Raw genomic sequence first — 17,521 nt, 5'->3', positions numbered from 1 at the left:
CGTAATTGTGAACTTAAGAAACTGTTTAACATTTAGCTTTATGGCAGTATGCTGTAGTTCCCATGGTGATATAATGGCATGTTCAATTATAACTTGATAAGGACAGTTGAAATGCCCATTTACATCCTTCTTTGTATTTATACTTATACTTATATTTTTCTTCATTTGCATTTAAAATGAATTTCACTCATTTTGGAGAAATGGAAGACAACTTTACCTACCATTAGTTTTAAAAAAAAGTCTTACTTCACTGAAAATTTAATTAAAGTGAAATTAATTAAATTAAATGTGTTCATATAACTGAAATAATACAGAAAATTCATAGTACTTAATAGAAACAGTCACAGTACATGAACTCAAAATATGATTATATTAAGATCAACTTTAACTGAGCTGCAGCAGCTTTCTAGTTCCCAGAATGCTTTGTGTCAGACTGTATAAGAATATGTGTTGAAATTTAGGGTCTTTAGAGGATGGGCTAAACTTTAAGGCTATATGCTGTATACTGCATGTCGCTTATACTGTATACATTTTATAGTGGTGTTCTCTTTTAAGTTTATAGCGGTGGTCTCTTTGCTCTTTGCTAAATATATCATATATGATATGCAAAATATGGTTATTTTGTATAAAAACCAGTTAACATAGTACTTCTGTTGACTGTTAAAATGCTAAGATTAATGCATGTAATAATTCACATATGTGTTTCTTTGTGTTATGGAGAATTGTACTTCTATTTGGCACTCGACAAGTGTTACTTTTGGCCCTTGTGTATATCTATATTTCTTGAAGTGTTAAATTGCTTATTATCCCCTTAGTATTGTATTGATATTTTCTACCAAATTATTCATTGAAACTGCTTTATATTTGAGTAATATAATGGAAAGTGTTCGGTTCATGTAAATAATGGCCACACATTTGGACAGTTTTTTGACTCATTCTTCATTTTTTCTCAAGATTTGTACAACCTAAAAATGGTTGTTTATTCAGACTGGATTTGCATAATTTAAGATACGTCCTTACACGACATTCAGTATAACCCTATAATCTGACGAGCTTCTGAATTTTCACCATCCCATCATTTTTGTGATTTTTCAATTCAACCGTTTTCTTTTCTCTCCTCTCTGTCTGTTATGAATTTATGATATGAATTAATGAGTTATTCATTGGGTGAGTCGTTCGCTAGCAGAGGCTGATGGGTCCTGCCATCAGAGCGCCACCATTCTGTGTGTGCGAGGGCAGCAGTGGGTGTGAGTGGGACACTGAATCAAAGATGAGTTCCTGTCTCAGGCATCCAGTGCAACTCTTTTCTCTGGCATTCACTTCCTTCAGCTTTAATGTAACAGTTTACTGGGACCAAACACAAAGAAATAATTCTCTCTCAGATGTTGATTTTGTCGGAGTGTAAGCGAAAGCCAGCTGTCTTTTCTCTTTTAGGTGTTCGGTTAGATTACCGTGATTTTGGTGAAGAGGAGCTTAGTGCCTGAAACCTCTTGTCTAGGTTGTTTGAAGGTTAATTATGGAGTTGAGCTCTTCTGCACTTCCTCCATTAGCTGTTTGCCAATAACACACTGCAACACCAATATTTAAACTAATGGCAGGTGATTACGAGGGTCCTCAGTTACTCCCTACAGGAAGTCAAATCCCTCCCTTCAGTGATATTTTTAGCAGTGCGACTCACATGACTGTGGATTGATGCCTGTTACTCTGCTCTCGTCTTCAGTGATCTTTTGTTTCACTTGAGATTTGGTGTGGAGGTGGGAAGACTTGATAATGCCGAGTTATGCAACTGGCACTGGAGAAGATACAAGTGCAGCTTACCTTAAGTAAATGCAGTTCATTTTCTATCTCATCTGTAGGGTGCTTGGGTGAATTGCCGTGTCCTCCTGAGTCATTCCTGTTATTCAGTACCTTTTGAATTCTGTTACTTCAAAAAAAAAAAAAAAAAAAAAACAATGTATATGATGTATCGTAATTTATTGGAGGAAAGGGTATTTGTCTGAGTGGTCTGGAAAATGTTGTAGCTCAGGCACTTTATTATAGCGTGACCATTTTTCAGTAATTTCAGGAAAATAAAAAAGATGGAAATAAAGAGCTGGAGATAATATTCCATTATTTAGTGAGGGTTTGAGGGTTAGCATAGGCTTCATGAGACCTGACGTTAATTTTAAAAGATTTTAACCTTTCTGTTAAAATGAATGTTTTAATCTTCCGATTTCTGTAATTTAATCAAAATGAAAATCAAAATGGAATATTTTAGAACAGTGAAACAAAATTTAAAGGCCCCGTGACTTTTACAATGGTTTGTGATTTATTGGAAAATAATTAAAGAATAATGATAAAGGAAAAGGATAAGGATAATTTAGAGCTTGGCAAAACCAGAAAAATATATATTCATTATGAAAATGCCAATAGAGCTTTAAGAATTTATTCTGTTTTAAGACTTTTTCAGGTCTAGAAATCACAATTTTAAACTATACCTCATTACCAGGTTTTTCTAGACGTTTATTGTATACACACACACACACACACACACACACTTACACACACACATAAATATAGCTGTTTTGTCCCATTTTAAATAATTATATTGTTTAATTATTATTTTTTATTATTATTTATGTAATCTTGAGGCCCCACTGGAAGTTTGCAGTTTTCTGAGGCCCATTGAGAACCAGTTATAATATATATATATATATATAGTATGTGTGTGTGTGTGTGTGTGTGTGTGTGTGTGTGTGTGTGTAATGTGTGTAAGATTAACTAGTTATCTTATTTGATACAAACAATTCATAGAAAGAATTGTACCTAGAGGACTGTAGATTACATAACCATAACCATAACCTAGATTACATTTAGTGTGTACTAAAATGTATTCTTAAATTCCATATTCTGTGACATCAGTACCACATATCTTTGTTATTTATTTATTTATTTATCCTAGGATTGCACAATTCTAATTATCTTCGGTTGCTCAGGTAGTGACCCTGAATGTGGCATTGTGTGTCAGACAAGATGCTACACGTGAGACGGCATGGTTGTCTTCCTTTGACTCATTTAGTTGCCACGGCAACCACATGTTCTTTATCATTTTCTGTAGCAATGTGTTGTAAAAATAGAGAAGCAGCAGAGGAAATGTTGGGAATGTTGCATATTTAAACCTCGCTGGGTTCCGGTGGATTCCGCTGGGCTGCTTTGACTACAGCAAGATCCATTTACTCTATCCTGAAGTCATCGGGCTTATGAGCTCTTTATCACACGGTCATCTAGAATTCTGGTCTGAAGTATACAGATGTATAAACTTTAATAAACATTTTTCATTGAATGAAATATAAAATAAAGATTTACAATATTTTCAAAAACATTCATATTCTAATTAATTATTTATTTTTATTTTTATTTTTATTATTATTATTCTTCTGACACAGAATTCCAAACGTATCTCCTCCTAGGGCTTTTAAGCCACAAGCCCCAAACTCGGCAGACACCTGCGGGATATAGCGGTGCTGGTTGCTATATCTTTTTTAGACTGATCAGACTTACAGTTTATTTATTATTAATTTTTATAAATCAGAAATCTCCCATAGACGCCCATTATCTGAGAAAAATTGCGCCTCTACAGGAGCAATTCCCGGGACTGAGGGAGGAGTCTGCCTTAGTTTCACTTTTAAATCGGTTAAAAATACATATAAATACATGAATTTATTTCACTCTGACAAGCTAAACCAACATATTTGAATATTACAGGGGTCAGGGCTTATTAAAAATTTATATCTGGCCACAGAACAGAGAGAAAGACGAGAGAGAATTCACCGCTCCGATTAGAGAGTGAAGTCACATCGATGTCACAACAAACGAATTTATTCTTGTTTAAGACCTTTTAAAAATAAAATATTACAGCGATTGCACACAATCCACCCATTAGAACAAACCAAGGGCTAAAAGTGGGTGTTTTTCAGCTGTTGAAGTTTGAAAATGAACGATTTGCGTCAGCTCTTTTGACAGCGCGAGCCCGCGCGGCTTCTCGTGCAGTCGCACTACGAGCTCACAACAACCGAATTTATTCTTGTTTAAGACCTTTTAAAAGTAAAATATTACAGCGATTGCACACAATCCACCCATTAGAACAAACCAAGAGCTAAAAGTGGGTGTTTTTCAGCTGTTAAAGTGTGGAAAATGAACGATTTGCATCAGCTCTTTCGACAGCGCGAGACGGCGCGGCTTCTCGTGCAGTGACACAACGAGCTCGCAAGAAACGAATTTATTCTTGTTTAAGACCATTTAAAAATAAAATATTACAGCGATTGCACACAATCCACCCATTAGAACAAACCAAGAGCTAAAAGTGGGTGTTTTTCAGCTGTTGAAGTGTGGAAAATGAAGGATTTGCGTCAGCTCTTTTGACAGCGCGAGACGGCGCGGCTTCTCGTGCAGTCGCAATACGAGCTCACAACAAACGAATTTATTCTTGTTTAAGACCTTTTAAAAATAAAATATTACAGCGATTGCACACAATCCACCCATTAGAACAAACCAAGAGCTAAAAGAGGGTGTTTTTGAGCTCTTGAAAATGAACGATTTGCATCAGCTCTTTTGACAGCGCGAGACGGCGCGGCTTCTCGTGCAGTGACACAACGAGCTCGCAAGAAACGAATTTATTCTTGTTTAAGACCTTTTAAAAATAAAATATTTCAGCGATTGCACACAATCCACTCACATTAGAACAAACTAAGAGCTAAAAGTGGGTGTTTTTCAGCTGTTGAAGTGTGGAAAATGAAGGATTTGCGTCATCTATTTTGACAACGCCAGACCGCGGGGCTTCACAACGACCTCACAACAAACGACTTTATTCCTGTTTAAGACCTTTTAAAAAATAAAATATTACAGCGATTGCACACAATCCACCCATTAGAACACACCATCGGCTAAATTCAGATTTTTTGTGAGCTGGTAAATGGTGAAATTGAATGATTTGCAGCAGACTCTCTGACGGCTCGAGACTTCAACACTGGCATGGGGAAAAAGGCTCTACATACTGAAACTCCAGCGAATCAGTACCTTTTACATTTAAACACTCCAGCGAATCAGTACAAAACAATTAGAATAATATATTAAAGAGATTAAAATGAGTGCTTGTGAGATATTTTTTTGTCTTAGGCCAGAAAAAGACATTGCATCGATCTCTCGAGTTACAGAGGACGCTGATTCTGGCTTTTCGCTGCAAAAACGGATAAATCATTCGTCTTGGCAGCTTTTTTTTTGTATGTCTATATTTTGTATTGTCAATAGTAAATATTATGAAAACAATAAATGTTGTAATTTTGTCATCATTATATAGTTTATGTATTATTATTGCAAAATACAATTTAGCAACTCACATAGTTATCATTCATCACTGCTTAAAAATGTAAGTTGAAAAATAAACTCTTAAAGCATGAAATAAGATACAGTATCAGTAAATTCGATTTTAATGTGGGTATATTATCAGTGAACTAATCATTAAATATTTGTAATCATTCATAAAAAAGTTGGCCACTTTCGTAATGATGTTGTTCAGAAATGAAGGCCACAATGCTAATGTTGTCCACACGATGGCGCCACAGGATAGAAAATACTTCAATATCTGTTCAAAGATTTTAAAATGTTCCATTTATGTGCATAAATATAAAATGCATATACATGCATTCTATTTTCATAAACTTTAATAAAGCCCAATATAGTATTTATGCAAAAACTGTAATCCCCTAAGTACCATTAAATTTTTTTCTTATTTTAATAGTATTGACAACATATTTATCAAGTTATCACACATAAAGTGAAGAAAAGAAACTATATTACTTATCTATTTTCATATCAATTTTCACCTTGACTTAAACCACATTGTTTCTTTTACCTTCTATGTTGTTGCATACAACACTTCAGTTAGAGGACTGAGAAATAGCAAACGGGAAAAAAAGGCATGACTTATTTCGCATGCAGCTAGCCAAACCTGTTGAAGCTGTTGTCATAGCCTAGGCTTTTTATTGCAACAGAAAACAGCAAGGGTCCATTGAAAAATACTGTTGGAAGTTTTTTTTTTTTCCACCAAGGCAGCTCAAGAAGGTTGGACACACAAGTACAGTGGCTCTTTTGGCCCAACTCCAACCCCTTCTTATAGATTCCGTACAAATTTCGGCGCGTAACTAGTGTTTATAATCCAGTGACGGCTGCAAACAGCAGTCCTGCTGTGAATTATTGTCATCCCTGTGTAACTCTAAAATCTGCTTTTCATGGTCAGAGTTCTCAGCAATGGTTACCATGACAACTCTGTGTTATATCTTATTCTCTTTGATATACTGCAATGGATTATGGGCCCTAGGCATTATGTAAGAGGAGATTTAGCACTAAAGGTGTTTCCTCCTGTGGTACATTGGCATCTATGCTTTAATACACAATTTACTGATATTAGCTGGCTGTTTTTATATCTCTTACACAATGAAAAAAAAAATTATGTTTATTTAAAGGAGCCATGTGTAATGTCTGGCAAAAAAAATCAAGTCAAAAGTGCATTTTAATATTGGTCTAATAAAAAAACACGGTTTTGGTCGGTTTGTCTAAAAGCAAAAATGTTTCTCTAAAAAGTATTTGATGTTCAAATACTTTTTGTTGCTTTAAATACAAATTTGTAAAGTTGTGATTCTCCTTGTAGCTGATTGGTTTGCTTCATGACTTATATAGCCTTAACAAAGACTTTGGGAAAAAAAGAATGGGGAAAATACTTCTGGAGCCAGCACCACTGAAAATGTTGGTGGGCACCAATGCACTCTAAAGCCAATTTAACTTTTGCTTATGGTGAAATGAAGTTGTTTATACATATATAACAATATGGTTAATTAACAATAACAGTATGTAACAAATGTGAGTGTTTTATTTTTTATGGTGGTCCAAAGTATCTTTTTTGTTAGTTTTGTTTGCTTTTCAGTGCATCCTGTTGGCTGTACCTCACACAAAGGTTTTATATGGCTTTAGAAGTCCCCAAAAACAGACTTCAGTGCTACATCTTTCTTTGAAAAGAAGTTGAAACAGACCTAAAGGTGTGGTATGATATAGTGGTCAGTCAAAATTTGACTGTCAGCCATAAGACTGCAGGTCTGAGCCACGATCCATGTGAGCTATCCCCATCGTGCACTTGAGCAAAAAACATAACCTTCTGGTTGATCAAGGTGAATTTTTTCTGCAATGTGTGTGCTGTAAGTTGCATAAAAGCAACCATACTTGAAACTAAACTACAGATTTGTGGTCTCCTGGGAGTTCAGGGCATCTCTTTTCAGTGTTTTAGGCTTGTTGAATTTAATTTAGCTTTTCTAAATGTTACGTCAGAAATATACAAACCCTATTTTTTCTCTTGTGGTCATAAATCTTTTGAAAGAATTGAAAGAAGATTCCTTTTCTGTCAGAATTAGCCTACTTTAACTCACAATCAAAACATATAAAATAAATTTCACGCAAAGCGAGAGAGAGAGAGGTTTCCTGCAGGATCCCATTAGTCAGAACAAGGGAGTCTATCTGAAAGACAGTTAAATGCTTTTTTTTTTTTTGCTCTTTTGGATGTGAACCATGGTAGTATAAGGTGAGGAGCTCTATAATACCAAGAGAGAGTAATCCATTAGCATTCCCAAAACATTTTAACGTTTTAATTTGAAAAGTTTTGTATAAAAATAATAATATTTTGTCATGCTATAAAGAAGTACACTTATTTTGATGTGTTGAATAACATACTAAATCACATGTAAAGTACTTGATTAGTTTAGTTTTATAGTTTTATCTGTAGATATTTGACATTACAATTAGAATATTGCATATTACATGATGACATTCCATACGTTTGATATTACAATTTAAATGTAATGTAAATGTAACTACAGATATATTTAAATAAATGACATTCAAGTTTCAACAGAAATGACATTAAAACATATTTAGTTTATATGCTTGTCAATACATTTTACAGTCCACTTTAGCTGTATTTCAAAGATAACAAGTAATTATGAAATGGCATAAATAAAGATGTACTTAAGTCAAAAATATTTTAACTAAGTTAAACTAATTGCATTTAAATTTAACTGCATTTAATAAAATTTAACAACTGATTCAAAAAATGTAATAATTAAATGACATGTTATGGTCTTACATTTGTTATATATATATATATATATATATAAATAACAATTATAATAATAATAAAATAAAGTAATGCAGAAACCAAACAAGAGACTGGCTCTGTCCGAAATTAGAGTAGGTTTTGAGAAAGTAAAAAAGAATGATAATATCGGGGGTGCCCAATCCTACTCCTGGACAGCCAACATCATGCAAAGTTTAACAACCATCTCTAGCAGACTTGCCTGTAAGTTTGTAGTAATTCTGAAGACCTTGATTAGCTGATTCAGGTTTGTTTAATTAGGATTTCAGCTAAACTCTAAAGGACAGTGGCCCTCCAAAAACAGGCTGGACTCTCCATTCCATATATGTTGAATGAGTGTAGTTCAGTATGAATGTAATCCATACAATTCATCATGTTGTCATTGACATGTGACTTACTACCATCATTTGGATAACTTCTATTCACAGATCCAGATGATTGTTTTATGAATGTCGTGGCTTCAGACATACTACTCTTTTCACATATTGTTTCTGAGCCACTAGTAGGGAACTATGTACATTTAAATCTAGCCAGTGTCTTTATGAGTGAAACATTCAATTGTTTTTTTTTGTTTTTTTTTTTTAACTATGTCCTTCTTACATAAATATCATTTTAGAATCTCCCTAAGCCATTGTTAGGTACTTGATGGTTTCGAATTAGTAACAGAGGCTTGAATTCAACTAGCAACTAGAGTTCATGAAAGGTTCAAATCACATTGTCTGCATTCATCAAAGTGAAAGTTATTTTCTTCCCAAAATCAAAATGCAAGTTATACAGGTATTGAATGACTTGACTGTAAGTGTTGACAGAATTTTTATTTTGACCACTAAAGTTAAGCCTCATGTAAAATGAAATCTTCAGAAACAAGAGTGAAGATATTGTTGTGTGAGATAAATAAACTTAAGACTAGTCTAGTAAACCTTTAATGTCCTTCTCTTTATTTCAGACCAGCAGTATTCCTCCTGGTCACCATCCCGAGATTTCAATGAGGAGAGTAGCCTCGCTCCACCCAGGAACATGAAGGGCTTATCAGGTGGTCGTGTACCGCACCAGATTCCCACACTGCTCCCGTGTGGACTGGTGGAGTGCGAGCATCTCCATGACCTACACGGCATGCATGTGTCCGATCTACGCCACTCCTACCTGCTCAGCCCCACGGAGACCTACGCCATGGACTTCCATCACCGTCTTTCCCCCCGCAGCTCCATTCACTCGGACTGCATGATCATGTCACCCGTGGCGCTAACTTCCACTGCCCCTGCCGACCATATCTCCAGCAGCACCTTTCCCAGAATGCACTACAATTCACAGTACTATGACCCAGCTGCCCGGGAAGACTGTGCAGCCATCACCACCTCAGCCACATCTGCCGCCGCCGCCGCTGCAACATCCGCCTCTCGTCACGGCAGCAGCAAGAGCAACCGCATCCCCACAAACCTGCTGGACCAGTTCGAAAAACAATTTCCGCTTCATCGCGACGGCTTCCACACACTCCAGTACCAACGCACATCTGCCGGCCCTGGTGGGGAGCAGCGCAGTGAGAGCCCCGGTCGCATCCGACACCTGGTGCACTCTGTCCAGAAGCTCTTCACCAAGTCTCACTCACTGGAGGGATCGTCCAAGATGAATGGCACCAAAGGTGACAGTGGAGGTGGGGGAAGCCATCACCATCACCACGGCAATCATCACTCATCCAAGCATGGAAGCAAGCGCAGTAAAAGCAAGGAGCGCAGGCACCGGTCAGGGACGGGGGGCTGGTGGAGCTCGGATGACAACCTAGATAGCGATAGCACCTACCGAACGGCCAGCGCCTTGAGCCGCCACCATCATGAGCACGTAGGTCACAGTTTCCCAGAATCCATGCACACTCACTTTGGAGACCATTCACTCAAAACCTCCAAAAGCAACAATGATGTCAAGTGTTCAGCCTGCGAGGGCCTGTCCATGGCACCCGAGGAAAAGTACATGAAGAGGAGTTCCTGGTCAACACTCACCGTCAGCCAGGCCAAAGAGGCCTATCGAAAGTCCTCCCTTAACCTAGAGAAACCCATGATGCATCAGGACCTTAAACCATCATTCCGGTCCTCACACTACCTACAGGTGGGTCATGGCTTTTTTAAACATAACTACTTCCATCCTTGAGAAGGTGGAGTCCCAAATGCTTTTAAACCAGCAGTTGTATGATGGGAAAGATGAAAAAAAAAAAATGGTTTAATGGTTTAACTGTTATGCTGCAGTCTGTTCATGAAGGGAATTTGCATTTTTGTTGCATGTGTGTGGTGTATCAACACATATCTACTTTGATTTTGGTGTAGATTTTGACAGACCATTCCCTTGGACATTGAATAATTGACAAAGATGTGCATTTTATTAATATTTAATGTTAAATCATTTTGTGATATCCTTCCTGAGGCTCAAACAGTAGAGCATAGCGCAAGCAACAGCAAGGGCATGATTTCAATTGCCAGAGAAATTTTGGACCAATGAGATTTTGTTATAGGCAGGGCTACCCATAAACCCAAATCATACTGTATGGAAGTATCTAAATGGTAGTCAAGCATAATTTTATGTATTTTCATCGCATCATGTATTTGGTTTAAAGGCACATGCGTTTGAGCCCCTTTGAGTACTGTGGTTTGTTACCAACAGTCAGACCAATGCAAGACCATTGACCACTGACATACAGACCATTTTGTCATTAGTTTTAAGCCAATAAGGGGTGATTCATGAACTTACAGATATTGTGCTGTCATGATGGTGCCCTTGAACAAAGGTCTTTACCTCAGGTTACTCCAGGGCGATTGTTCTTGTAATAGAAGTAGCCTTTGGATGAGATACACCTGAAAGTTTAAATTATACAGGCCCCTTAAATGATATAGTAAATGTACTGGTTTTGAGTGTCTCTAAGGACACTTTCTTTTACTCAAACAGATGTGTGTGAGGCAAAATGCAATTGAATCCAGTAATTGATTATCTAGTGTTACTGTTTAAGGCCTGTGGGAATCATTGATGCCTAAGAATGGGGGATCAATACAAAAAGGATCTGTGATGTAGTGTAAGACTGTGCAGTTAAAGCATGTGGGAAACATTTATTTAATAGATAGCTGTTTGAATTATGGCTAATCAAATTAATGCTATGATACACGTTTCATAACTTTTATTTTCTGTAGTAATGCCAAAGGAAATAATAAGAGGAAATAATTGCATGATAAATAAAATGCAGATAAGATTCAAAAGTGGGACTTTTATACTGACAGTGCCTGAGCTTTTAATTCGACAGTGCAGAGAACGCCAGCATGTTTTAACAGTCAAAAAATCCCTATCAGTCAACCACTGATTTAATTCAGGTGATTTTAACATGTCTGTCAAAATAGATCTGACTTAAATAAATTGTCATAGTGTTGAATTTGATTAAAGTTTTATACCGCGTCTGATTCTTATTCTGAATTATGGCATGGGGCACACACAGGTCATGCTGACTGCTACACAGTTATTTAACTAATCTGTTCCTGACAACTAACTGACATCTTCCTCCTTGAAGGTTAATTATGGCATAAGTACCAGTAGTCTCTTTGTACTGACAAGCTAAGCACTACTTTGAATCTTCAGCACTTACAGCATTGTTATGTTTGCATCGGAAAAAAATGAAACCTGTCCTGTTGACCTTATTAGAGACTGTCAGTGCTCGAGACAGATGACAGCCTGGCTGAGTTGTAAGTGACATTAAACTGGATACACTCACTAATTAACTATTCAGGAGTAACTGTGAACTTCAAATCTGATTTCATTATAAGTCAGCTGTGTTCCAGTGTCTTTAACCAGCCAGATGTGTCTTGTACATACTGTACATTAGATTAGATTAGATTTAATTTTATTGTCACTGGGGAGAGTACAAGTACAGAGCCAATGAAATGCAGTTTGTAGTGGTTTAATGGTTAGTGGTTAGTGGTTTAATACATGGTTTGTAGTGGTTTAATATGCAAACCTGTAAAGGTTTTGTGGAAATCTGAATTAAGTTAACGAGAAAGAAATGTCCAGACAAACGGTCTCAGATGTTCCTTCTAAATTCCCCTTTTTCATTGTCTAGTTTCATATGATGTACCTGTATATGAATAGACAAATTTGCCAATTGTTGGTTGATACTACTACACCATTTTAACAAAAACGAATACATTTAATGTGATTACTGTATATTTGTCAGTCTTACATAAATGTAAACACTCATGTGAAGTTTATTATGATCTATCTGCATACATTTGATTTTATTTAAATAATCATATTTTAAAAATCCATTTATTCAACATTCAGTTTGTTATAATATATGAGATTGAAACCAACTGGATTGATTGGTGATAAATACATAAACCTGGTTATTCTGTTTTTAAAACACACTCAGTTTATTAGTTTTACATTATGTATGGCTGACAAATTTAAATCACATTAAGTTTATTAATTTATGTTAAAACTGTGTAATCCAAATGCACTCTAAAAATATGCTGGCTCAAATAAATATATATAAATGAATGAATAAATGCAACATAATTGTTTGCATCAATATTTTTGAACTTCTAATGAAATTAAATTCAACCAACAAACTACACTTGTAGTTTGCTCCAACTATTTGAGTTGTGGCCCTAGAACCAATTCTTTTCATTTAAAATCAATAGCTAACACATCAATAGCACATGCTAAATGTTCATTAAATTTACATGCTAAAGTTACAAGTTCTGTAAGGGATAACTTGTCACTTTATATGCAATTCAATTTCATAAATCTTAAATTCAGGCCTAAATATTTTTTAGCGTAATTTGGTTTTGAAAGCACTACAGTTAGTCTACTTTTGAATTCTATTGATTTGCATATTTTGTTATCTTGGCAAATCTGAGTACAGTTTGGGACATTATTGAGATATTTTTTGAAACTCGAGATTGCCAGGGCCTTCCTTTCAGCTGTACTGAAAATTCAAGATTAGCATGAATTTCCGTGTTGGTTTGCTGGTGGAGCAGTACAGCCGTGTTATTCACTACCACATTTTTTTTCCAAATTGAATCTTTTTTGGTGAAGCTGATTTACTAAGGATATCTGGGAAGAACGAGATCAAATGTCTTCGGCTAAACAGCACTGTGATTAATCAGCTAGCTTCCTCCATGAGCACAGCTCTGTGAAGTGCTGCTCATTCATTTGAAACTTTATTTTGCAGTATTTGAAGATCTTAACTCCCTTATCAACTATAACCCCTGGAGGCATTTCTGTCTCCCAGTAAATAGAGTAAGCGAAATGTCGTGAAAGGACTGAACTTGCAATGATAGCATGCAATCTCACACTGAGTGGAAATGTCTAAAAGTATTCTGCAGTCATCGCTTCAACAGTTTTTTTTTTCTCTTTTAGATTCCTCTAATCCTGCTATTGAGTGGAGTTATATCTCTATCTGCACTTCCTCACTGTCAGTGAATAATGAATGTTCATTTACAGTATATGAGTGTGTTGTCTGTAGTGCCTCCTTGTGGTAGAATAATGTACTTTGACCACCTGCTAACACTCATCTGAAAGATAAGAAATCTAGTGAGAAAAATGTTCAATTAGAGATCCTCCTGTTTGTTCCTGTTTTACCAGTTTAAAGGTTGATTTGTGTTAATATACAAAGAAATGCTGAGGAATAGATTTATGATTCACTGCGCTAGCATTAGCACTTGGGGGAACATACACAGTCACAATAAACACAACTGTAAATTCATGGGTAAGTAATGTGGCAGGCACTTCAGCATCAGATATTCCACCACTTTGGAACAATGGCTGCTTACCAGAGAATAAGTGCACCAGTGTTTGTTAATGTATACAGCGAGTCCTCTTCCTCAGTTTTTTCCTGACAGTTGTTTATTGTGGTCAGCTCAGAAGAAGATCTGGTACGCAGCCCCTTGATCTGGTACGCTGCGTCGGGCATATTGCTGTTCAGTCACGTCTCTGTTAGCAAAAGTGCACAGCATTTTCTCATTTCCTTGTAACTGTTTATTTGTAGTGAGCGGACATTAGCCAGAAAGAGTGTTGGAAAAGCGTGTGTGCTGTTGGCTTTTAGTCTGGCTAACAAGTCGTTGGCACATTTGCCCCTCTTCTGGCATTTCTCCCTGTATAAACTCTGAGTGGATTTGCAGATAGCACTGTTTTTACACTGCATGATTTTACTTGTTCCCTAAAGAGGCTTTCAGACGCAGTGTGGAGAGAACGACTCAAAAGGGAATGTCTCGGGTTACTCAAGGTAACAGAATCAGAATCAGCATGAGCTTTATTCGTCAAGTGTGTGAAAACAAGTAATTTATTGTGTTTTTTTAGGAGCTCTACATACCTGTATGACATGAGAACAGAAAGAACATTTAAAGGGGTCATATGATGCGATTTCAAATTTTCCTTTCTCTTTGGACTGTTACAAGCTCTTGGTGAAAAAAGAAGATCTGTAAAGTTGCAAAGAGATATTCTTTATAAAAGTTAAGACTCGTCCACGCCCCCCTAAAACGTCTCGTTCTAACACGCCCCCACATCTCTACGTCACTGTGTGGGAAGATTTGCATAACGCCGCCCAGATGTTCACGCAAAGAAAGAAGGAGTACCTTTTATTCTCGTTGTAGTATTGTTGTAGCCGCCACCTCCATGTCGTATAGACACTGTGTGTTTCACTGTGAAAGCGAAACTACTTTGTTTGGCCTTTCAAAAGAGGACGATATCCGCTTCGTCATGCCTGGAGCTGATCCGTGCTGGTCGCTGAGGAAATACATCAACTTCGCGCTGTGGATTGCCGAATCGGCTTTCACCGTGGACGAAGCGGAGTCCACCCCGTGGTCGTCACATGTGGTTGCTGCAAGCCCAAGGTACGCTCCTTTATAGAAAACGCCTCAAGCCGCCCACCTCTGCTCACTCAAGTCGGCCGCGGCTCACTCTAGGCCTCCGGCCTCCACTGACTCAAGGCCGCGGTGTGTGACGCTGTTTCGTTGAGAAAGCGAAACTACTTTGTTTGGCCTTCCAAAAGAAGACACGACTAGAAATCATGTTTATATAATGTTTATAATGGTTTTTATATTCATGTCTCATCGCTCCTGCCGGACAGGGTATCATAATATGTTAATACACCAAATACACAAAATAATGTTATTTTTTGCAGCAACATATGACCCCTTTAAATAAGTAAGATTAAGGGAAAAAAATAATAATGTGGTATACATCTGGAACAGAAGATTTATGTACAGATCTGTGCATTATTTACTGCATATACAAATATATATACAAATATATATACAGTGTGTGTGTGTGTGTGTATGTACAATATATTCTGTGTTATCTGTTTAAGCTGGAGATGGCTTATGTATGTATGTATTTACATAATATTAGAGAGAGAGAGGCAATAATTAGTTAAGAAATTAATTACAGAAAACAGGTGGTAATTTCTGTGTTATCTGTTTAAGCTGGAGATGGCTTAGGTGGAAATAATGTTTTTATGCCTAGATGTTGTAGAGCACAGAGATCTGTGATGTCTGCCTGAGGGGAGAAGTGCAAACAGGTTGTAGCCAGGGTTAGAGGGTCTGTGATGATGTTACCTGCACATTTCCTCACTCTGGAGTTTTACGAGTCCTGAAGGTTGGGGAGGTGCACACCAATTATCCTTTCAGCTGTCCTTACAGTCTGTTGCAGTCTTCTTATATCTGATTTGCTGGCTGACCCAAACCAAGACAGTTACAGAAAAGCACAGAACCGACTCAGTAACAGTTGAGTCATCTGCGCCTGTGGCATGTTGAACTTTTTCAGTTAACAAAGGAAGTACAACCTCTGCTGGGCCTTTTTCAACGTGGGGTCAATGTGATGAGGCCATTGACTGTTGTCTCTTCTGCAAACTTCCTCATCCACAGACCTGTTTGCTTGGTAAGCAAACTGCAGGGGGTCCAGTAATTTCCTTCAAGTAGGCCAACACCAGTCTCTCAACTGACTTCATGACCACAGACGTTAAAGCAACAGGTCTGTAGTCATTTAGTCCTGTGATTTTTGGTTTCTTGGGTAGAGGGATGATGGTGGAGCGTCTGAAGCAGGAGGGGACTACACACAGCTTCAGTGGTCTGTTGAAGATCTGTGTGAAGATGGATGACAGCTGGACAGCACAGGCTTCGAGGCAGATGCAATGGCAGGATTTGATAAGGCTTCAGCATTTTGGAGAAAAGGCATTTTCCCCAAAGTGGCTTTCAACTGCATTGTCTTGTTTCCTTACTCTGAGGGAACCGGGGTTACGTTTTGTGTGAAAACATGAAGGAATGCAGAGTGCTGAGAGAAAATATATTAAAGGATGTATGAATGAATGAATACTGTAAATGCATCTAAGGGGAACTTACTGTCTTAAGAAAAGTTTTGGTTTTCTTTTCACCGTCCCTCCTTGTAATGCCTAATAAAACAGTGCTTATAAACGCAGAGCTGCTTTGTTTACAGTGGTTACCATGGAAACAGCTCTTTTTTTGCTGTTCCATAAGCACCTCCTCCTGTCAGACAGTGGAATTACATTCTCATTCAGCCTGTCTGCCTGTCTTGTCACTGTCTCTTATGCAATATTTTGTAATCTACATAATGTTGCTTAAAAATACAAACAAAATTATAAAGCATAATGTAATGACTAATTCGCTCGGTGTCTTAACTGCAAGATGTCTCCAACAGTGAAATGTTTATTTGCATATTAACAATATGATGGTTTTGTCTTATTATACAGTATATTATGTAGATTACAGTTTGTGTGAGGCCCACCAGTCGGTCGCGTGGCTTATAACCTGTTTGTAGCATCCTATTTCTGGAGAATGGTGTAAATAACATCGGCACACATGACATGAATGTATATTCTTTGTTGAATGACCTCTTAATAAATTGATCTGATTACCTTCGGTATTAACAATCTATTTCTCATCTGAAGCTTTACTGTTACATATGCATAATGCTTATTCATGTGTGGTTGCTATGACTACATCCTACACAAATTTCTACCGTTATCCCTTGAAAACAAACCTGGAGGTGTTAACAAATGCTGTGTTCACATGTAAGAGATTTTTTTAAGGTTAAAAGGTCTTATCTTACCCATTTTTTTTTCTCACTGCAGATTTACTGTCATAAGGCTTGAGTACAGTGATTTTATTATGTCCAGCTACCGTCTACGGCCAGAATATGACATTTAAAACAAGCCATTAGCTGCATTCGGAAGCATATTTTAAAGAAAATATAAATAATTATGAAATTACATGTAAAAATGTACTTAATGATGCAAGAAAAAGCTCTAAAGTTCAACTTATTGCTTTTAATATACATTTAAAATACAATTTTAAATTGTTT

At 37.0% G+C, this 17,521-nt stretch overlaps 1 protein-coding gene across 5 annotated transcripts in view; it reads left to right on the top strand.

Annotated features, from left to right (window-relative positions):
• Positions 1–17,521, top strand: part of LOC109050324 (disks large-associated protein 2-like) — a 120,068-nt gene that overhangs the window by 42,299 nt on the left and 60,248 nt on the right. For all 5 annotated transcript variants that reach the window (XM_042777483.1, XM_042777482.1, XM_042777485.1 and 2 more), the window contains one exon: positions 9,123–10,276. In XM_042777483.1, the coding sequence (XP_042633417.1) occupies positions 9,123–10,276 (1,154 nt within the window). The remainder of the gene's footprint in view (positions 1–9,122; positions 10,277–17,521) is intronic.

The sequence above is a fragment of the Cyprinus carpio genome, chromosome A20 (assembly GCF_018340385.1).
Source record: "Cyprinus carpio isolate SPL01 chromosome A20, ASM1834038v1, whole genome shotgun sequence".
NCBI lineage: Eukaryota > Metazoa > Chordata > Actinopteri > Cypriniformes > Cyprinidae > Cyprinus > Cyprinus carpio.
Note: the sequence above shows the minus strand (reverse complement) of the source record. Positions and strands in the feature narration are given on the sequence as shown.